Below are 21,588 nucleotides of genomic sequence, written 5' to 3' on the forward strand. Positions count from 1 at the left end.
CCTGAGGGCTCAAGGAGCCAAGCGGCCCTGAGGATTGGCCGTGCCTGGGGCCTCTGGGAGCCTGTGGGCAGCAGGGCTCAGTCAGCAGGAAGAAGCCTGACTGCTCTGCTTTGCTGTGTCTATCCCACCACAGGTCCAGAACATCAGCCTCCGAGAGGGGGAGGTGGTGACTGTGGAGGGCCTGGGGGGGCCCGACCCACTGCCCCTGGCCAACCAGTCTTTCTTGCTGAGGGGCCAGGTCATCCGTAGCCCCACCCACCAAGCAGCACTGAGGTTCCAGAGCCTCCCACCACCTGCTGGGCCTGGCACCTTCCATTTCCACTACCAAGGTAGGCCTGGGCAGCGGAGGGAGGAACCAGCCCAGAGTGGGTGCCCTCCTCGGGATCTCTGGCGCTACTATAGTGTGTATAGGGGGTGGAGGGGAGACGGGGGACAGGCACAGATGCCCAGTGAAGCTCTGTACAACTAAAGGTGATTGTTTAGTTGTACAGAGACACATCAGACACCTCCAGAACCTTCCTTCCTCCACCTACTACCCTGTAAAAGAACTGGTGGTGAAGGGGCCCGACACAGAACCAGGTAGCCTCAGGGGGGCCCCTTGCCATCTATTCATTCATTCGTTCGTTCATTCAGTAAACTTTTCCTAGGCATCTGCTCTTTGCCAGGCCTGTGCTGGACACTGACAATATCAAGATGAACTCTCCAAGTCCTTGCCCTCAAGGAATTCAGAATCTCTAGGGGAGGCAGACACTTAAGCAATAACAATAAAAGCCATCTCCCCCAAATTCAAGGGGGTCAAGGTCAAAGGGACTTGATAATGACCAACGGGAGGTCCTTTGCTACCAACCTGGGCTTCCTGAACTGCCTCATTCACCCTAGACCTGTCTCAGACCCCAGTCAGCTCAGAACACCTCTGGAAATAAGGGAGTGGCAAGATATAATGGGAAAATCACAGACTCAGGAGATGGGAAGATCTGTGTCTAAATCTCCTTCCCATTGGTTGACCTTGGACAGGTCATTTGACCACTGTGACCTTCTTTTCCTCCGCTGTACAATGTGACCAATATACCTACTCCATAAAGTCATGATGAGGATTATACAAAAGGGTTCATGTGAAGTGCCTAGCACTTAGGATGTTCCATGAACTTAGTATGCTCCATGAAGGAACCGAAACAAATATTAAAGAGCTGGCAGGATGGGAAAGGGAGGAAAAGGGGCTTGCCTCTGCCCCTCTTCCATCAGCATCTCTCCTGGCCCCCTTTCCCCAGGCAAAGTCTTCTTGACCCCTTGTACTGCTGTAACAGGGTAACCGGTTCAGACTGGGAGTGCTAATGGGGAAATAATTGGTGTGAACAATTATGGCATTGCCCTGCATTATCAATAGGGGCCCCCTTCTGCAGCTCCGCAGGGTCCACAGCCCAGGGAGGAGGACAGGCGCTGGAGACACAGATGCTGGAACCACCTAAGAAGCACTTGCCCCTCTCTAGCCTCTCCACCCAAACTGGGAGAGCAGTCTGGTGTGGCAGCATGGAGCCTGGCGGTGGGCATGGGCTGCCCAGGGTCTTGGCAGAGGCAAGGGGCCAACTGAGGCAAGGGCCAGCCTCCCTAATGGCTCATCAATCCTCCCTAGCAGTGGGCATAATTTCACGCCACGGTAACCTTCTCTCTTGCCGCAAATTCCTTCGCACAAAACCCTGGACCTTCTCTCTGTTGGGCCAGACAAAGGTGGCTGGAAGGCAGGGAGCTGGAGGCCTGGCAAGGGGTGCAGACCCCAAGGAGGGGCTAGGAAAGCTGGCCCAGCCCTGCCTCCTGCTCGGCTCCCAGAAGCCCTCCCTCCTCGGCCCAGTTTTTGTCAATGATCAGCTCTTTCCTTAATGAGTGTAATTCCCCTAATTATAGGCTGTAATTAGCCCTGATCCCAGAGATGGGAACAGGAGGAGCATGTGCTCACACGCGTGTCTCCCTGGGCTGGAGAAAGAGGGTGCCAGAAGAGGGGGCGAGGGGACTAGTACCCACATCACTGCCGGAGCTGTCCAAGATAATGTTGGAGATCACAAGCATGGGCCCCCACAGGGGCTTCATCTGCAGAATCCAAGTTCCACCTCCCCTCCCACAGCCTCAGGCAGGGTGAGGAAGCAGAGGGCCCTGCCAGGCATGCCCCTCCTCCCTCCTGAGCATTCCTGGCACTGGACTTGGCCCCAGAAACAGACGCCAGGGAGAAAATAGCTCAACAGATTGCAGTCATCCAGGCTCCCTGGGAACGGTAGTCATGGCAACAGGAGGAAGCTCCTCCCGGGAAGTGGCCTCTCTGGAGTCTGGGGGCTTCCTCATCTGCCCCCCGCCTCCTGCTCTCACCTCATCCCAGCCCAATTTCCTAATCTGTGAAATGGGGGACCTCCCTTCCCAGAGTTGTGATAGGAACTCCCAGGAAAGATTTAAGTACATCTGACTCGTGGCCTAGACCTCCCTGGGTGTCACCCCTCTCTTCTGCACTCTGGGTAGGGTGCCCCACCCTCTTTTCCCCATCCCTCCCCAGGTCTGTCCCCAGATCATTGTAAGCGGCCACCACAGTAACCAACCACCCAGGGCAGGCTTGTCTGTTGCTCACAGGTTTCTCTGACTCCTGAGCCCAGGTTTCTACTTCACCTGGGGAAGCAGGTGGGAGAGGGGACACGGAAGGCTCTAGAGGGAGGAGCTTCATGTGCCCACCCTACCACTCACTGGCTGCATGATGAGGGCAAGTCCCTCAGTCTCTCTGAACCTTAGTGTTCCCTACCTGAAAATGAGTTACTAACCCATAGCTTGCCTTCCTGCCTCCCAAACGTGTTGTAGACATCAAGCAAGAAGAACATGAACGCATTTTAGAAACTGGAAGGTGCCTGCAGATGTGAGGTGCTTGTATCAATCAAGATCATAAACAATAACAGCAGGCTGGTACATTTGGTTTTTGTTCTGTGCCAGGCATTGCACACAGGTCCTCTCAGTTAACCTCTCACATAACACTGGATGCAATACTCTAAATGGGTGGGTAAACAAGGAAACTGAGGCATGGAGAAGTTAGGCAACTTGCCCAAGCTGGCACAGCAAGTAGGGGAGCCTATATTCAAACCCAGGCAGTCTGACCCCAGAACCACCCCCTAAGTGCCGCCCTGTCCTGCCTTGCCAATCACAAGTAACCACTCGTTGGCCATGAGACATGGAAGAAAGTGAATCAACCTCTCTCTTTTCACAAGCCCGGTAACTACAACCAGGAGAGGTGAAAATCACAAAACTCATTTCTGGATTCTGTTCTGCCCAGAGGCAACCCCCCTTTTTCTATTCACACAAATCACACAGAGGCCAGCAGAGTTCCTGCCTTGACCTCTCTTCCCATCCACCTAGTGCCACCAGTAAGGGTGGGCCCCTCCACCCAAGATCCTCAGTCTAGACAATCCCCATCCCTCTCACGACCCCCAAGAATGAAGCCTGTAGCCCAAGGCTTCATTCAGCCTGTCTCCTTGACCCATCTGGCCTTCTTTCCCACCTCTCCGACCCAAGCGCTGACCTCCATTTTTAGCTATCACCCCAGCTTGGCTCCAGGTTAGGACTTGCCAGGTTGTTTTATAGGATTTGCTGCCACCGTCCGGTCACACTTGGTATGACAATTCCAAAAGTTCCCAAGTTTCCCAAGGCAACTTGTCCTTCCCCCAACTTCCAAGAAGGCGTTCCCTGCCTCCCCACCCTCGCCCCATCCTGTTTTTAAAAGAAGTCCACAGCCCTTGCCAATGAATACTGGAAAAGCTTTTTACTGTCTGACTTCAATCGTTCTGGCTGTAATTCCTATTCGTCCCCTATAGGAAAAATAATATCAGTACATCAGGATAGACTTATTATTTCCAGTGCTTTCATATCTATAAGTCATTCAATAAACACTTCTTTTTTTTAATTTTTTTAATGTTTATTTTTAAGAGAGAGAGAAACAGAGTGCTAGCAGGGGAGGGGCAGAGAGAGAGAGAGAGAGAGAGAAGCAGGCTCCAGGCTCCAAGTCAGTCAGCCCAGAGCCTGATGCAAGGCTCGAACTCACAAACAGTGAGATCATGACCTGAGCAAAAGTTGGACGCCCAACCGACTGAGCCACTCAGGCGCCCCTTTCAATAACTGTTTCATAAAGATGTGCTATCAGCTACATTCCAGGGATACCAAACTGAATAAAATACTATCCCCTTTATTCTCTTAATAACCCCATAGGTAGCTGGCATTTTGAATCTCATTTAACAAATGAGGTGGGACACAGAAAGGCTAATCTGCCAAAAGTGTCAGAAAGCTTGGACCAGAACCCAAGCCTTCTAACTTCCAGCTCTGTGCTTGTTCCCCTAACCAGCCTAGGCTGCTGGACATTTCACTGGCACCTTCTGAGGGGATCAGAGTCTTTTCTGGAATTCCTGGTGCTTCCTCTGGCCCCGAGTGATGCCTCCAGGCAGGCTGTGGCAGGCCCCTTTTGCCCTGGCTATGACTCAGCCCCACAACTCACACACACACACACACACACACAGTCACTCATTTTCTCTCTGCAGCCTATCTCCTGAACTGCCACTTTCCCCGGCGTCCTGCTTATGGAGCTGTAACTGTCACCAGCCTCCACCCGGGAGGCAGCGCCCGCTTCCGCTGTGCCACTGGCTACCAGCTGAAGGGTGCCAGAATCCTCACTTGTCTCAATGCCACCCAGCCCTTCTGGGATGCCCAAGAGCCTGTCTGCATTGGTAAGTGGCTCCAGGAAACCCAGTGCTCAACAGGGAAGTAAGTTGCGGGGCGGGGGGGGGGTGGGCATTGGAGATCATCCCCGCTCTCTGCTCCTGCCTGGAACCTTCATTTGGTCTCCATAAGAAAGCCAGACATTGGCCACACACCTCAGTAGCATTTATCCAACCACCCTCCTTGACCACTTCTGACATAGAGGCACCACCAGTACAGAGCTAAATTAAACAGGTACCGTGCCCTCAAAGAGCCCACAATTCCAGGAAGTGGGAGAAGAAGGAAGCGCACGGATCACCAATTTCCAGAGCAGGAAGTAAAAAGCACCAGTGAAGAACAGCAAACAGACCTGGGCAGGGAGGAAGCAATCATTCCTAGTTGGGTATTTAGGAGGCTTCCTGGGGCGAGTGACATTGAAGGTTTAACATTTCAATGGAGGGAACAGCGCAGGCTTTGACAACAGAGGCAACAAGTTGAGGGAGTGTTTAGGGACTCAGAAAATAGCCAGGGAGGAGCTCAGAACTATTCCTCAGGAGAGCCAGCCAGATGGTGTCTGGAGGCCAGGAGGCCGGCCAGGCAAGAGGGTCTGAAATTAGTGACTTTGGTAATGGAGAGCAGGGAAGAGGTTCCAGAGACACAGATGAGGGAAGAGGGGCCAGCAGAAGGAGACTTCCTCCCAGCTTCCAGTCCTGGATGATCAGGAAGTCTGAGGTTGCTGTCATTGGAGAGGGGCTTGTTGGCAGGAGGAAGATGGAGTGTTCAGTCTGCAGTGTGAAAGTCAGCTTGGTCGTCTTTTCCTTTTTTTATTTTTTTTTTAATTTATTTATTTTTGAGAAAGAGAGAGATGGAGCATGAGCAGGGGAGGGGCAGAGAGAGTGAGAGACAAGAATCTGAAGCAGGCTCCAGGCTCCGAGCTGTCAGCACAGAGTCACATATGGGGATCGAACTCACAAACTGCAAGACCATGACCTGAGCTGAAGTCGGACGCTCAACCGACTGAGCCACCCAGACGCCCCTTTTCTTTTCTTTTCTCATGTTCTTCTTGCTCTTTTTTTAATCGCTTGGGCTCTTGAGCCTTCTCTCATTTTATAAGCTCTTCCTGGGTGCTAGGCACAAGCAGAGGCGAATAAGCCAGATGTGGTCTCTGCCCTCAAGGAGCTCTCTGGCAAGTGGGAAAACTGGCACACAGCAGGTTCTGCGCAAACAGTGCTGTGACGGGGTGAATTCAGGGCATGGGAAGGATCCAAGGGAGGGAGCGCTGCTCCAAAATGAGGAAGGAGGAAAAGAAAGCTTCCCAGGGAGAAAGCATGGAGGGACTACAAGAATGTGAGCCCAGGGAAGTGGGTTGGATTCTTGAGACAGCACATGCAAAGGTGTGGAGGCAGAAAGCAGCATGGTGGAGTGAGGAAGTGCTGAGGCGTGCCTAAAGAAGGGGATATATGGGATGGGGCTGAAGCCGAGTCAAGAAAGAGCTGGGCTGGTAAAGGTTTGAATGCCACCTTGGGCTTGCATTACCTGGGGGTCACAGGGAGCCACAGACAAATTTAAGTGAAGGGTGGGGCACGATCAGATTTGCAGGGCAGTTCTGTTCTGAGACCAAACAGAAAGGTGCGTCTGCCCTCTCTGCAGAGAAGCAGAAAATCAACGCAGCCCTCTCTCCAGCTTTTTTTTTTTTAAGGTTTTATTTATTTATTTTGAGAGAGAGAGAGAGGAGGGGAGGGGCAAAGAGAAAGGGGTGGCAGAGAATCCCAAGCAGGCTCCGTGTGCCCGATGAGGGGCTCAAACCCACAAACTGGGAGATCACGACCGGAGCCAAAATCAAGCGCTGGTCGTTTAACCAGCTGAGCCACCCAGATGCCCCCCCCCACCCCCACCCAGGAGCTTTATTAAAAAAGATTCTGCTCTCTTGAACATCTGGAGACAAAGGCGCTGTGTCTTCGCCACGGCAGCCTGGTCTCTGAGAGCAGGCAGGGGCCAGAGCTGTGTGTCTAAGAGAGGAAAGTGCTGCCTGGAACCAGCCTCACTCCGCTTGCCTTTGAAACCCCTTCTCTGGCCCCACTCAACTGCCAGGAGCTCGTGGCCAAGTAACCCAGAAGTCCTCAGTGATGGGGCCGGGAGAGCTACTCAGCCTCCCCTTGGAAAGAGGACAGTCCCAGGCCAGAGGAGTCAGCCCAGGAACAACGGGGGTAGTGATGCTATTTCAGAAAGTATGTGAGGCCAGGTCCTGGCTAGCAATGTCTGCTGAGGGCACAACATTAGGAGGCAGATTGCATGTCCACCAGATGTCTGTCAGCCCAGATTCTAGTCCTGCCCTCTTTTTTATATTCATTCACTCATTTTATTCAACAAACACTGAATACCAACTCTGTGCCTGCCCTGAAAAGACGTGGCCCTTGCCCCAGGGGGTCCTAGTTAAGGGACATATCCAAACAATAACTGGTTTTAGAAAAAGTGGCATGAGGTAGAAGCAGCAGATATACCAAGAAGGCTGGAGCCCTGGGTAAGGGGCTTTAATAAAGTCTGCCTGGGGGGAGTTGGGGAAGGCCTCCGAGAGGAGTCAGCAGAGAGAGGAAATGACTCACCCAGGACCCCTTGGCTAGGCCATGGCAGATCTACCACAGTCAAAGGGATTGCACATGAATCATCCCAGAGGTGTGAAAGGTTAGGAGGAAAATGTCCCAGAGGTGTGAAAGGTTAGGAGGTAGGGAGTCCGGGCTGCCTGGGGCTGCAGGGTCACAGGGGCCAAGGACTGACCTTCAGGACCATGAAAGCAAATACCCCTGCTGCCCCATGCAGAGGACGCAAGAGCTGGGGTGGGCAGGCACGCTTGGCAGGCCATCCAGAATCCAGTGGGTCTGGGATCCGGGATCCAGCCCACAGCCCTGGCCGTGTCTCGCAGCTGCCTGCGGTGGAGTGACCCGCAACGCCACCACTGGCCGCATCGTCTCCCCGGGCTTCCCGGGCAACTACAGCAACAATCTCACCTGCCACTGGCTGCTCGAGGCTCCCGAAGGCCAGCGGCTGCACTTACACTTTGAGAAGGTTTCCCTGGCGGAGGATGACGACAGGTGAGGGGAGGTCCTGGCCCGGTGTGGGACAGGAGTGTGCGGCCTGCTAATGCCCCGCTGGCAGGACGGGGACCCAAGCGTGGGCCACACCCCCACCCGGGACAACGGGACCAGCCGTGCAGCCGCTCCTCTCCTGGCCCAGGCTCATCATCCGTAATGGGGACAATGTGGAGGCCCCTCCAGTGTATGATTCCTATGAGGTGGAGTACCTGCCCATCGAAGGCCTGCTCAGCTCCGGCCGACACTTCTTCGTGGAGCTCAGTACTGACAGCAGCGGGGCAGCCGCAGGCATGGCCCTGCGCTATGAGGGTGAGCCTGCTGGGGCCTCGCAGGGGTGGAGGGCTTGAACCCAGGGCCTCTTCTCTCACACCCTCCCCCCACCACCTCCATTCCACCATCCCTCCTTCCAACTTAGCCCTTGCTCAGCTAGCACTCAGCCCCACCCCCCATCCCTCCCCTCCAGTTTGGGATCCCTACCCCATTTTTGTGGGAGACCCTTGCCTGGACCCGGGCCCTCCACAGTCCAAGAGAATGAATCCTCTCGAGTCTGAGGAGCAAAAAAGGCCCCAACCCTTAGAGACGGAAAACTAGAGACATTCTAGAACCACTCATGTATGCATGCCTTCGTTAATTAATCCAAAAAAGAAACATTTATTGAGTGCCCTGTGTATATGAAGCACAAAACTAGGTGCTGGGAATGCAACGGCGATCAAGACGGGCTCCCGAACATGACAGGGTAGGGTGCTCTGGGCATCCCGCCCCTGCTGCAAGCCCAGGACACGCATTTGTGGTCAAGAACATAAAGGCCTTGGGGCGGGAGGCAGAAGAACATCTGCCCCATGTCTGCCCCGGTTGCGACTGAGCTGGGCTGGGCCTGGTTTGTAGCCTTCCAGCAGGGCCACTGCTATGAGCCCTTTGTCAAATACGGCAACTTCAGCAGCAGCGCCCCCTCCTACCCCGTGGGCACCACTGTGGAGTTCAGCTGTGACCCTGGCTACACCCTGGAGCAGGGCTCCATCATCATTGAGTGCATCGACCCCCATGACCCCCAGTGGAATGAGACAGAGCCAGCCTGCCGAGGTCAGTAGGTACCTGTGGATGGGTCTGCCGGGAAAAGGGAGCAGGGTGGGGACGGGAGAGCCAGCTGCAGAACCTGGGGTCATAGGGCCCCTGTGACATGTGTGATTCAAGCTTCCCCTCGAGGAGGAGGAGGTGGGGGCTCCCAGCGGTAGGTATTCCCGCGGGCAGGAGGCAGCCCCAGGACACAGCGCTGGGGGTGGGAGGCGGGACACCGAGGGGACGCACCTCCGGGGCCTCCCCTGCCTTCCAGCTGTGTGCAGTGGGGAGATCACAGACTCAGCTGGTGTGGTGCTCTCCCCCAACTGGCCGGAGCCTTACAGCCGTGGGCAGGACTGCATTTGGGGCGTGCACGTGGAAGAGGACAAGCGCATCATGCTGGATGTCCGAGTGTGAGTGCTCACTGGGCTAGGCCAAGCCAGCTCCTAAGCCCTGGGGCCATTTCTTGCCCAGCCCAGCCCGGGGTCCCGGGCCCATCCTCCCTGACGGTCCTCCTCCACAGGTTGCGCATAGGCCCTGGTGACGTGCTTACCTTCTATGATGGGGACGACCTGACAGCCCGGGTCCTGGGCCAGTACTCAGGGCCCCGTGGCCACTTCAAGCTCTTTACCTCCATGGCCGACGTCACCATACAGTTCCAGTCAGACCCTGGGGCCTCGGTGCTGGGCTACCAGCAGGGCTTTGTCATCCACTTCTTTGGTGAGCTTGCCCCTGCCCTGCCCTGCTGCCTGGGGGAAGAGATCGTGGCAAGCCAGAGAGGCCAGTGCAATGAGCCTGAGAGCTCTTATCTGACAAGGGAAAGCTGGAAACTTTCCCAGGTGTCACCTGAAGGAAGCCAGTCTTATTCTCAGTCTTCCCCGAGCGCACAGTGAAAGGGGGCCTTCTGTTGCAGCAAGAGAGATTTGGGTAGGCAGCAGGAAGACCTTCATACCAAAAAAAGGAAACTGAGGAAAAGTGTTGGTTTCTGCCTTTCTGACAAGCTTTAACAGCAGTGACAATTTCCCACCCTACCCGGCCCCTCTCTCAGGACTGAGGAACTGGCAGATGTCCTTTAGAAAGCAGAGCCAAAGCCTGCCTACATGATAACCCAGGAACCGAAGAGACAGAATGATGTCAGGGGCAGGCAAGGAGGGGCCCCTGGGCAGGAAGGAATGCATTGCTGAGGCTGCCCGGGCCAGGCTAGGCCCAGGACAAACTGGCAGGAGCTGGAGTGGCCGCACGGTGAGGAAGGCGGGCACAGACAATTTAGTGCCCGCTAAGGGCCCGCACCTTGCTGCCCCTGTGCCCCCAGAGGTGCCCCGCAATGACACCTGTCCGGAGCTGCCTGAGATCCCCAATGGCTGGAAGAGCCCGTCTCAGCCTGAGCTGGTACACGGCACAGTGGTCACTTACCAGTGCTACCCCGGCTACCAGGTGGTAGGATCCAGTGTCCTCATGTGCCAGTGGGACCTAACCTGGAGTGAGGACCTGCCCTCCTGCCAGAGAGGTGAGTGCACCTGTTCCCTGCGTTCCCTTCCTCAATGGAAGCTACAAGCCCCTCTCCTCCATTCTGAACCAGACTTCGGCTGGTATCGGCTGGTACCCTTGAGCTTCCTCCACCTCTCATAGCCTCGGTTTCCTCACCTGTGAAATGGGGGAATGAATACCTTTTCAAAGGGTTATCTACCAAATACTTCAAATATTTCCTTCCTGGGAGACTGCTAGTGTCTGTTGATTCTAGTGGACGGGAAGAGGAAAAATAAGGGATACACCAGTGAAATGGTAGGGACAGACGAACAGGCGGCAGGGCCACGTGTCATGAAGATACTGGCCGACCTGGAATAAAGATAGGGTGGGCTGGCTTTTGTGGAGTTCTACCTGGGCTGCTCTCCCCCACCACCCCCTACCCATAGTGACTTCTTGCCACGACCCCGGGGACGTGGAGCACAGCCGACGCCTCATATCTAGCCCCAAATTTCCTGTGGGGGCCACCGTGCAGTACATCTGCGACCAGGGCTTTGTGCTGACGGGTAGTGCCGTCCTCACCTGCCACGACCGGCAAGCCAGCAGCCCCAAGTGGAGCGACCGGGCCCCTAAATGCCTCCGTAAGTGTCAAACGGGTAGGAGGGGAAGCCTCCGGTAGGAGATAAAAGAAGCCACCTCTGGAGGCCAGGGGCCTGGCATCCTCACTGGGCTCTGCCTGCTTTGCAGTGGAACAGCTCAAGCCATGCCATGGCCTTAGCGCCCCTGAGAACGGTGCCCACAGTCCTGAGAAGCGGCTACACCCAGCAGGGGCTACTGTCCACTTCTCTTGTGCCCCTGGCTACGTGCTGAAGGGTCAGGCCAGCATCAAGTGTGTGCCCGGGCATCCTTCACATTGGAGTGACCCTCCACCCATCTGTAGCGCTGGTGAGTGTTCAGAACTCCTGCCTGTTCCACAGGGCTGCTCTGGCAAAGAGGCCAAATGCTGAGAACCAGAACTCCCCTGGTCCCACCCCCTTCATGTTACCCTTGGTCTCCCCAGCCTCTGCCAGATCCTTCTGACCTGGTGACACCAAGACAAATGCTGGGGTGGGCTCTCCTTGGACAAATCCTTCCCATGATCAGCCTCTTCCCTGCCTTAGTGGTTTGGCCCATTGGTCTCACCTCTGCCCTTGGCGCCCCCCTCTTGTTCCAGCCTCTCTGGATGGGTTCTACAGCGGCCGCAGCCTGGATGGTGAGCCCCCTGCTGAGGGCCTGGGAAATAGTCTCCCTGCCCTGGCTCTCACAGCTCCCAGGCCATGGGTTGCCCAAGCAGGGAGGGAGGAGAAAGAGAGAGGTTTGGGACCAGCAGAGCAAAAGTTCTTTCCCTGCCCCTAGCTAGCTAGAGGGAGCTGGTGGCTGGATTCTCCTGGGCAGAGGTGAGGGCAGATATGGGCTCTGGGTGACAGGGACTTCTGCCCCAATCCCGACCTCTGTGTTTTCAGTTGCCAAGACACCTGCTGCCTCCAGCACCCTGGATGCCGCCCACATTGCAGCTGCCATCTTCTTGCCATTGGTAGTGATGGCGCTCTTGGTGGGAGGTGTGTACCTCTACTTCTCTAGGTGAGTCCGGTTTCCCTTCCTGCCCTACAGACCTGACTCACTCCTGCCCAGCACTTCTGACTCACAGGATTTTCTGTCCCACAGGCTCCAGGGGAAAAGTCCCCTGCGGCTGCCCCAAACACGACCCCGCCCCTATGACCGCATTACTGTGGAGTCGGCATTTGACAATCCAACTTACGAAATTGGAGTAAGTACCTATGCCATTCTTTGCACCCTATCCAGGACCTCATCTATGCTCCCTTGGGCAGGTACCCCTGAGGGTCCCTCCAAACCCTCTCACTCTTTCCCTTTTCCTGGGGAAGGTGGATTATGGGCTGGCAACCGTTATACAAGTTTCCAACTCCAAGCAGTCTCTTTACTTTGCAGGAGACGAAAGAATATGAAGTCTCCATCTAGTTGGGGCAGCCTGGAGGAGCCAGCTCAGCCCAGCATCACAGCCCAGCAGCAGAGTTTCCAGCCTCCTGCTGTCCCTACACCTCCTGTACATACCATCTGGGAAGAGACGCCACCAATCCCTCAAGAAGCTGTGCCCTTCCCTACCTGTAATGCCCTCCAGGGCCCATTTTCTTGGTACCACTGCCCACATAGGGCCCTTCCTTGGGTTCAAGTCAGGGGGCATCTGCCTCTGGGCAGAGCACAGCTGGAGCACACGCATCAGGAACCAGCATTCTCCTGACTCTCCTTCATGCCCTGGACCTCTAGCCTGGAATCCACAAGCCGAGGAAGAGCACCTCTCTCCAGGTGACCACCATCCAGCTTGGCATGTGGCACCTTGCAGCGGGGTTAACTTGATGGTGGTGGAAACTGCACCAGGGTGCTCCTCACAGGGCCATCACTAGTGGCCAAAGCTGCTGTCAACAGTGACCTCTGGGTAGTCCTGGCATGCTGACATCAGCCCCTCGGGTGGGGAGATCTCTAGTCCTTCTCTAAGGCCCCAGGAATGGACAGTTCTGCTTCCTGGAGGCAATAATTCTAAGGGATCCTAAGGGGCTTAGGGACCCTACCCGAAGCTCAGGTTGGGCTTCCCTAGGCACTCATGCTCCACACCAAAGCAGGCCACCCCACTGCTGCCCTGGCAGCCCTACACCCTGAGGAGAAGGAGATCTTCCCCTGATGTCAGTCTGGCTTTACAAACATCTTCTTTCCCACTAGTCCCTCCTCTAACCCCAGCCACTTGCCAGTCTCCCCTCCTGGCCACTGTGTTTTGGGATAAGGGGAGTGGGCAGGCATATTCTGGAGAGGAGCAGAGGTACAAGGGCCCAGGAGTTTGGCATGGAACATGGGGTCAGAGACCCAGGGAAAGACCCAGGAGTTGGCTACAGGCCACTTTGAACATGTAATGTATTATATGGGGTCTGGGCTCCAGAGAACAATCTTCTATTTCTGTTGTTTCCTTATTAAAATGGTGTTTTTTGGAAAAAAAAAAAAAAAAGCAATGGCCAGGTAGATGGTACTTTCTTGGAGGGAAGGGAGTTGGGAAATAAATGAGATGTGGACATCAAGACCAGAAGGCATGCTGGACCCACCAACTGATCACTCCCAGATTTTATCAAACAAATTACATGCAGTACTCCAGGGGCTACTGTTCCAACAAGGTCAGTGCAACAGATGGCAGGTGAAATAAGAGGCCCCAGTAGGTGGCCCACAGGGGTTTGGAAGCCCAGGAATCCAACCGCTCATCTACCCCAATGCTTCCTTTCTTCCTCTTTGCTAGGTCCAGAACTACAGTCTGGCATACTCCCAAGCTGCTCCTCAGTGCCACTGTATTGTTGGCCAGGCCCAGGAAGCCTGATGCCTCTCTCCTTCCCCTTCTTTCCCAACTAGCAATGTTTAGAAAATTGGAACCGGATTCAGAGACTGAACCCCTGAACATGAGGCCCTAGTCTGTCCTGGCCTCAGGGAACATCCAGACTATCAAGAGGAGGGGCAATGCAACTTAGGGTAGGGACTTGGCTCCTGTTTTAGCAAAAGCCCTATCCATGGGCTCCAGAAAGAAGTTGGCTGGAGAGAATCTGCTTAAGTTTGCCATGTTTGGTCACTTGTAGCACCGGTACCCCTTCCCTATGGCTTCCCTATGGCTCCCAGCACCTCCTGAGATAAAAGTGTTAGTCCAGCCCTGGCTCCCAGCATGCATACCCACGCTTAGAGGTGTCCTCTGCATGGCTGCTCCCCAGAGTAAGAGAAAGAGGCAGGCAACAGAGTTATGGACACTTCAGAAGCCAGAAGATAAAATCCACGAAGGAAATAATGGCAGCAACCAGCACCTTCTACTTCCACAGTCTTCAAACAGAGAGGTCTTGATCACTTATGGCTGCCCACCTCCCAGCTCTACCACAGGCCTCCTCGAAGGCTGGAGAAACTCCAGCCGGTGTAGAGTGCAGTGCCTATATTAGCCACAAGAGGTCACTTCGGAAGACATCTGTATCCCACCTGCTTGCTAGCTCTCCTCAATTCCCCTGGAACAGCCAGGGCTGGAGCTCTCCAAGGTGGCACCAACTTCCAACCTCTGGGCTGACCTCACCTCCAAGGTCTAAGAGGAAGGTGTGTAGAATGATTAGTTCCCCTGGCACTTGTCAACAGAGCCAAGTATTATTTTCCTCTCTAGCCCACCACCTGTTCCTGTTCTCCACTGCAAATGACGATGTTGGTCAGAGCAAAGCCTTATTCATTTGCCATATGCCAATGGACTTCTCTGCCCCATAATGCCTTCAGGCTGACACAGCAGCACAGCTGGGTCCTGAGCAGTAAGAAGGAATCAGTGGAGAGGGCACGTGTGGTTCCAACTTCTGAGGGCCTGTGACATGAAACAAAGCCCCAGCAGAGATGAAGTCTGGCCATTTTCATACATCTAGCTCAGCGCTACTCTCTCTGAAGTCCACCTCTCTGGGCCATAGCCACTAAGATTTCTTGTTTGCTGAGGCTGGGAGAGGGCAGAGAGCGGCCAGTCTACATGACATCTACACACACACACACACACGAAAGATAAGACCTATGACCTTATCATTCTTCCCAGGCACCAAAAGGATCATCAGAAAAGTCAGAAAAACAGAACCCTAAGACCACACACAGACATCCCTACTATCTAACTCAACCTCCTTAGTATCCCAAAAGAAGCAGCAGCAAGAACTCCATACAGACAATTAGCATGGTGTAGGGGAGAGTGTCCTGGCCTGAGAATCAAATCTGTTTCATTCATACATAAGTCTGCCATAAATTCACTATGCGAACTAGGAAAATCACTGCTCCTCTCTATGCATCTGGAAATGAGATTAACACAGATGGTCTTTAATCCCTTTCTAGTTTTATCCTTCTTCAAGTGTTAAGTACCCCCTTAATATCAGAGGTGAGTTGGACACAATTACCTGGCAACAATGCCAACTAAACGCCTAGTGGCAGGCACAGTGATGCCATTCCCTTCTCCACCTCTTCCCCTACCGTCAGGCAAGAGATAACTGGCCATCTCTGAAGACGACACCAGTGGGAGGGAAAGGTGCTGTGGGGGGTGGGGAGGGAAGCCCAGAATTCGAGGTGAGGCCTTCAAACTACAAATCCCAATACACAACACTGCAGCTCTCAAAAGCATCCCCTCCCAGCAGGCAAATCACTCTTCCCGAGGCCATCCCACCATACAGTGCACAGCATGCACACAGAACTACGGCTCCCACAATCCACCAGATCCCTCGCGATTCTTGCGCCCAGGTTGCAATGCGCTCGCGTTCGCCCTTTGGCCCTCTTGCGCATTGCAAACTGGGAGTTGAAGTCTTCTATAGGCAGGTAGCTGGGCGTTGTCAGCGTTACTAACTCTTCGCTGTTGGCCTCCTCTGGAGTCGTTCCCAGGGACAGTGATCAAGAAAGGATAGTAACGAGCAGGCGGAACTCTCCATGGTGTCATCACTACGCAAGGCAGAGATTCTCAGGCTAAAATTTAGTGTCGGGAGCGAGAGGGAAGTGTGAACAGTAGCCATCCAACCCCACACCAAAAGAATAGTTTTCTGTCGCGGTGGCTTTTCTTTTCTCTTTACCAATATGGCGCCTAGTCCAGCCACACCTGACGCTGGGAACCAAACCATCCAGTACAATAACCCTAGGAGCACAGCTGTCACCGACAGCCTACCAGCTCCAGCCAACACCACACCTTACTCCTTCCTGTTCATGCCTGAGGACTCCAAGGACATGGTAGCCTATATCCCATTACCAAAATGGCGAAAGTAGAAGCATTCTTGTTAGGGCCTGCAGGTGACAATACGCTTGCGCGGAAGGCGGCTGTGTTGTGGGGAGGGAGGGGAGCATTCTCAACACGCCTGCGCAGGAACAGAGTATTCTTGGTTCTACACACAAACACCAATGGATGAAGAGCCCCCATGTTCCTGCGGCTGCGCTGTGACCCTTAGAGGCTCTCCCAGGCGCCTGCGCGAGACCTCAGGTCCCGCCCTCCTCTTCTCAGTACGCTGGCGCAAGGCAGAAAGGCGGGGCTTCGGCGCTCCAGACGAATGCCAGCGCGGCTGCGCGCTGGGGGGTACCCCCTCACTGCGGCTGCGCGGGAGCCCGGCCGCCGGCTGTCACTGCGGTTGCGCGCGGCGAGCGGCGATCCCGGGGCGCCTGCGCGGGTGGCTTTGCGGGCGCTCGCGGTAAGTTTGCGCCAAGTGCGCGGCAGCCGGGACGCAGACGGCGGCGGCGGCGAGAGGCGGAGCCCGGGGACCACCCCCCATCACCCTCCCCGCAGTCACCTCACGTACCACAACCTCACCTAACCTCTCACCCCCCCTCCTATCCCCCCAACCCCGGGATGGCAGCGCCCGCCAGCCTTCCCGGCCGGACCAGCGGTCGCCAGCGCCGGCTTTAGCCTGTGGGACTAGGCCCCGCCGAGGCCTGACCCCCGGAGCCGGGACCCACCGTGCAGCCAGCCGCCGGGCCGGGGTTGAGGGGCCGCTCCCCCCTCACGGCCCGTGGGGAGGACGCTGCCGTCCCGGGGACTGGGGGCCGGGGGGTGGGGGGGAGCCAGGGCGAGGAAGTCGGGACCCGTGTTGGGAAAAAAGAAGGGGGGCCGGGGTCAGGAGCGCCCCCTCCCCCCGCTTCCCCCCTCCCCCCGGGGTTGGGGGGGCCGGAGCAGAGAGCGCCCAGCCCGGGAGGTGGATGAATGTGGGAGAAAATGGAGACCAAGACGATCGTGTACGACTTGGACACGTCGGGGGGGCTGATGGAGGTAAGAGTGGCCCTCCTCATCCCCTTCCCCCAGCGCCGGGAGGGAACCTCCGCCCTCCGCCCCACAAAGCCGGTCCTGAGCTCACAGCGCAAAAGGGCCGGGGGAGGGGGATTCTTCCTCACCCAGATTCTCCCTCCCTTCTTTGCAATTCGAGGGGCTGAGCTTAGCCTCCGAGGACGTTTGCAGCAGTTTCACCTACCCGCCGCCCTGGATTCGCTCTCCCGAGGCACCAACCCACTCCATGTCGTTGCACCGGCGGGCCTCCCCACCCCCTTCTTGTCGGCCCCTTTGTGCTTCCCCCAGCACGTCCGGGTACCGGGTTTCAGGCCTTTCCAGAGCCTGGCTTTGGAGTCCCCCACTGTCCATACAAGGAAGTGGCGAGAAGGGAACCGCGCACCCTCTCCCCATCCCCCTACCCTGATCCTCCCCATTTGGAAGAGGCTGTTCTCGTTGTGCTGCAGGAACGCTGTTAGGGTGGGCTCCCCCCGGTTCCGGGGGGCTGAGAGGTTCTGGGAGCAGCTTGGATGGGAGGAAGAAGGACAAAAGGGGGGAGAGGGGTGGGTGACGGAGAAGCCCTGCCGGGGGGGCGACGGACCGCCCGGGAGCTCCGAGTGTGCACACACGCCGTTTATGTGTGTGTGCAGCAAATCCAAGCTCTGCTGGCTCCCCCCAAGACGGACGAGGCAGAAAAGCGGAGTCGGAAGCCTGAAAAAGAGCCCCGGAGAAGCGGCAGGGCCACCAACCACGACAGCTGCGATAGCTGCAAAGAAGGTGGGGATCTCCTGTGCTGTGACCACTGCCCGGCCGCCTTCCACCTCCAGTGCTGGTAAGGTCTGGGGACCCCTTTGCAGCTCCTTCGCTGACCCTTCTCGGCACATTCCTTCACCCGGCCTACCCCTGGCTGCCGAAATAACGGGCGCTTGCAGCCGCTAGCTGACTTTCTGCAGCCGCTGGGGCGAGCGCCTCCCCGCCCCCAGGTGTCTGCTGGGATCTAGCCGTTTGGGGGGGGGGGGGGGGGAGGAGGAGCAGCAGTGTGTCCGGACCCCGAGGTGGGGGTTGGGACGAGTGAGGAGAGCCCCATCTGGGATTGGAAGTCTCTGGGTAGCCGGGACAGAGCCGGCAGGGCACGGCCGGCGGTGGCGGGGGAGGAAGGGGAGGAGCTCCGGGCCCGGTGCCGCTCGCCTGCCCGCGCGCCCGCCGCCCTCGGGGTCCTGCCGGGCTGGGCTCTCCTGCGGGCGGGTGCGTGGGGCCTTCGGCCGCCCGAGCTGGCCTGGTACGGACCCGGGGGGCCGGACGCCCGGGCGCTTGCGACTGTGGAAATCATGGAGGGTGTCTCTCGAGTCCGCCTCTTCTCTGCTTCTCTGTTTACAATATGGCGACCTGCCTTTAAATTATATTTTTATTCTCAGCGCCATTTTGGCTGCATATATGATTTGCAAACGTCTCCCGGGGAACGGTGGGGGTAGAGGCTCGGGGTCCTTTCTGCAGAAGCTCCTCGGGGGGCAGGGCTAGGATCTCGCCGCTTTGGTCCCCTTTCTCTGGCTCCGCTTGCCCCCTGTTGCCTCTCGGAGCTGCCTCCCTCTTTCCCTCCCCGCGCTGCCGCCTCTTAGGAAATCGGGCCGGGTTAGACAATTAAAATTGCCCTTGGGCGCCGATTTCACTTCGCTTCGGATCGGCGAGCCCTTCGCGGCAAAATTCTTTGCTGCTGGGGCAGGATTGTGTGCGGTTGGCTCCGCGAGGGCATTTTTAAGGAGCAGAGAGCTGGAAAGCTGAGCGCTTCCCCCCGCCCCCCCTTACTGAACGCGAGAGGAGGGGAGAGACCGGAGAGAGAGGGAGGGACCTGGGTTGATCGCCCGCTGCGTGATCCTCCTCAGCAGCTCAGCCCAGAACAATCCGGCCAGGAAGAGTTTAAACTCCGGTTTCTGCCTGGAGAAATCATCTCTGCCCTCCACGAAAATCCTCCATCAGCGCAGGGAACCCAGATTGCGTCGTGTTCTGATGGGTGTTGTTCTGTCGTTCAGCAACAGTTGAGTGAAACAGGCGTTTGTGAGGGAGCGGGAAAGAGAGGGGCTTCTGTTTGTCCCCCCCCCCCCCGCCCCGTTTTTGATACTGCCTTTTTTTAGTCCTCTGGAAGAAAAAAGAGGTTTTCCTTCTGTTCTCTACAGTGTTCCATTCACATTCTGTCTCTCTGTGGAGTAGTGCTTACTGTATATTTGTACTAATTGCAGGTTTTGGAACACTTACGAGACAGATGACTGATACCGGGCAAATTAAGTCTGTGGTCAGAAGTTATGTAGGAAGCTCCCATTACCATTCCCAAGATGCTTTTGCCCAGGAGGGCACCCCATCTTCGCTTGTAATGTTGCAGGGACAAAAATGGTTATCCTGGAGGAAGCTTTGTTGCTGGCTTTAAATTTTTTATTATGTAGTGACTAATACCAGCAGGAAGGGTCTGTGGTTTTTAGCCTTTGCTTCCTGTAAGGTGTGATCTACCTGGAGAAAATCTCTCTGGTCGTTTCCTGTGCTGGTCTTGAGCAAGGAAGAGTTTTGTACCTGGATATGTTATGTTGTTTATCAGTTTTTTCCTGTTGCTTGTGTTTTTTATTGTGCTTGTTTGATACATATACCCAGACTGAATTGTAGGCTTCTTGATTTAAAATGTGGGTTAATGTTTTACCTCTAGGAGGAAGCTATTGTTAACCAAGAATGATGACCCCTGTATTGAGTGAGAATTTTGTAAGCTCATTATCTTTTTTTTTTTTTTAATGTTTATTTAGTTTTGAGAGAGAGAGAAAACACGTGAGTGGGGAGGGGCAGAGAGCGGGGGAGACACAGAATCCCAAGCAGGCTTCAGGCTGAGCTGTCAGCACTGAGGGATACGGGGCTTGAACTCACCAACCAAAAGATCATGACCTGACCTGAGCGGAAATCCGATGCTTAACCGACTGAGCCACCCAGGTGCCCCTATAAACTCATTATCTTTAGTCTCGTTTGTTCAGACCATTTGTTTAGTAAGCTGAGATTGTTTATTAGAAACTTTAGGTATGGAAAAACTGTTTTGCCTGAGTTTCGGCTTTTAAACTCTAAAACCCAACCTGGATCTTCTAATTAGAGGAGTGTAAGTCTTGTCAAGTTGTAACAATTAACAGTTTCTACTTCAGCTAGGAGAGAAGGAGGTACTTTTAGCTGTTGGTGAGACTCGGGTTTGCCCAGACTGCATTTCATTGAATACTTTTCTTTTTTTCTTTTTACTTTTTTTTTTTTTTTTTTTTTTTTTTTTTTAAGGACCATGAATGGGAGCTGGTAATCAGAGATTCGAGAACCCTAGTAAATGAGGCAGGGTTTGTTTCACATCTCCAGTTCTCTCTTTGAAGATGCCAGTACTGAATGTACCATTGACTTATCTGAGTTATTATATAAATTACAAAACATTCTAGATACTGGTACAAACGAAGGAAGCTTTCTTTTAAGTGAGGCTTATCCCACTTTCCTGCCTTCTATTCCACTCTTTCCAGCACAAGTGAAGTACTTCGTTAACCATCTCCACCAGAGTTTAGGTCAAGCAGTTGACAGTCTCAGAAATTTTGATTCCTGAGTGTGCTGGCTTTAATTCATGCTATTACTGCTTACTTGTGCCATGTGGGAGTGCAGTTAGGTATGGCTATATTTTCTCTTGCTTCCCTTTTTAACTTGCTAAGACTGGATTACAGTTGACCCTTGAACAATGCTGGGGTAGTTTAGGGGCACCAACTCGCAAGCATTAAAAAAATCTGTATAACTTTTGACTCCTCAAAAACTTAACTACAATAGCCTACTATTAACCAGAAGCCTTACCAGTAACACAATTAACACCTGTTTTGCATGTTACGTGTATTGTACACTGTATCCTCATAGTAAGGTAAACTGTAGAAAAGAAAATGCTATTAAAATCATAAACAAGAGAAGATACAGTGCTGTACTATAGAAAATCTGCATGGGGCGCCTGGGTGGCCAGTTGGTTAAGCATCCGACCTTAGCACAGGTCTTGATCTTGTGGTTCATGAATTCGAGCCCTGCATTGGGCTCTGCACTGACATTGCAGAACATGCCTGGGATTCTGTCTCTCTGCCTTGTCCCACTCTCTCAGTCTCTCAAAAAAAAAACAAAAAAAAATCCACATACAAGTGGACCTGCAGTTCAAACCCATGTTTTCCAAGGGTCAGCTGTGCTTAGATAAGCAGCGTAATGTTAATTTTCTTAATATTCACAATGTGCAAGAGTGAAGGTGGAGGTTTTACAAATCCTGTAGATCCTAATTTCAGTGCTGCTGTGGGTCTTCATTCAAAGCTGTCTGAGACAAGTTCTTTTTTCAGTCTAGTGTCCCTTGCCAGCTTGCCTCAGTGAACGAGATCTAGTAAAATGTTCCAGAAGTGATTCTAGGCAAACTTTACCTCCTGGGCGTAGTGA

The 21,588-nt window shown here is 54.6% G+C and overlaps 2 protein-coding genes across 7 annotated transcripts in view; both read left to right on the forward strand.

Moving 5' to 3' along the window:
* SEZ6 (seizure related 6 homolog) overlaps nucleotides 1-13,383 on the forward strand; it is a 46,156-nt gene extending 32,773 nt beyond the window's left edge. The window contains exons 4-17 of one of the 4 annotated variants that reach the window (XM_053892752.1): nucleotides 134-329; nucleotides 4,554-4,739; nucleotides 7,631-7,799; nucleotides 7,942-8,108; nucleotides 8,685-8,879; nucleotides 9,130-9,268; nucleotides 9,379-9,575; nucleotides 10,168-10,362; nucleotides 10,769-10,960; nucleotides 11,067-11,264; nucleotides 11,533-11,571; nucleotides 11,822-11,939; nucleotides 12,024-12,126; nucleotides 12,290-13,382. In XM_053892752.1, coding sequence (XP_053748727.1) covers nucleotides 134-329; nucleotides 4,554-4,739; nucleotides 7,631-7,799; nucleotides 7,942-8,108; nucleotides 8,685-8,879; nucleotides 9,130-9,268; nucleotides 9,379-9,575; nucleotides 10,168-10,362; nucleotides 10,769-10,960; nucleotides 11,067-11,264; nucleotides 11,533-11,571; nucleotides 11,822-11,939; nucleotides 12,024-12,126; nucleotides 12,290-12,322 — 2,127 coding nt within the window. In that variant the 3' untranslated portion in view covers nucleotides 12,323-13,382. Of the gene's footprint in view, nucleotides 1-133; nucleotides 330-4,553; nucleotides 4,740-7,630; nucleotides 7,800-7,941; nucleotides 8,109-8,684; nucleotides 8,880-9,129; nucleotides 9,269-9,378; nucleotides 9,576-10,167; nucleotides 10,363-10,768; nucleotides 10,961-11,066; nucleotides 11,265-11,532; nucleotides 11,572-11,821; nucleotides 11,940-12,023; nucleotides 12,127-12,289 lie in introns of all 4 variants that reach the window. The other 3 variants (XM_053892753.1, XM_053892754.1, XM_053892755.1) reach the window with 3 other exon arrangements.
* A 3,027-nt stretch (nucleotides 13,384-16,410) lies between these two features.
* The window catches only part of PHF12 (PHD finger protein 12), a 41,818-nt gene continuing 36,640 nt past the window's right edge, over nucleotides 16,411-21,588 (forward strand). For 2 of the 3 annotated variants that reach the window (XM_053892312.1, XM_053892313.1), the window contains exons 1-2: nucleotides 16,411-16,567; nucleotides 17,787-17,968. In XM_053892312.1, the coding sequence (XP_053748287.1) occupies nucleotides 16,430-16,567; nucleotides 17,787-17,968 (320 nt within the window). In that variant the 5' untranslated portion in view covers nucleotides 16,411-16,429. Of the gene's footprint in view, nucleotides 17,143-17,786; nucleotides 17,969-21,588 lie in introns of all 3 variants that reach the window. The other variant, XM_019423727.2, reaches the window with a different exon arrangement.

Source organism: Panthera pardus, unplaced genomic scaffold (genome assembly GCF_024362965.1).
Source record: "Panthera pardus isolate Hobbes unplaced genomic scaffold, ASM2436296v1 HiC_scaffold_3, whole genome shotgun sequence".
In the NCBI taxonomy this organism is placed as follows: Eukaryota; Metazoa; Chordata; class Mammalia; order Carnivora; family Felidae; genus Panthera; species Panthera pardus.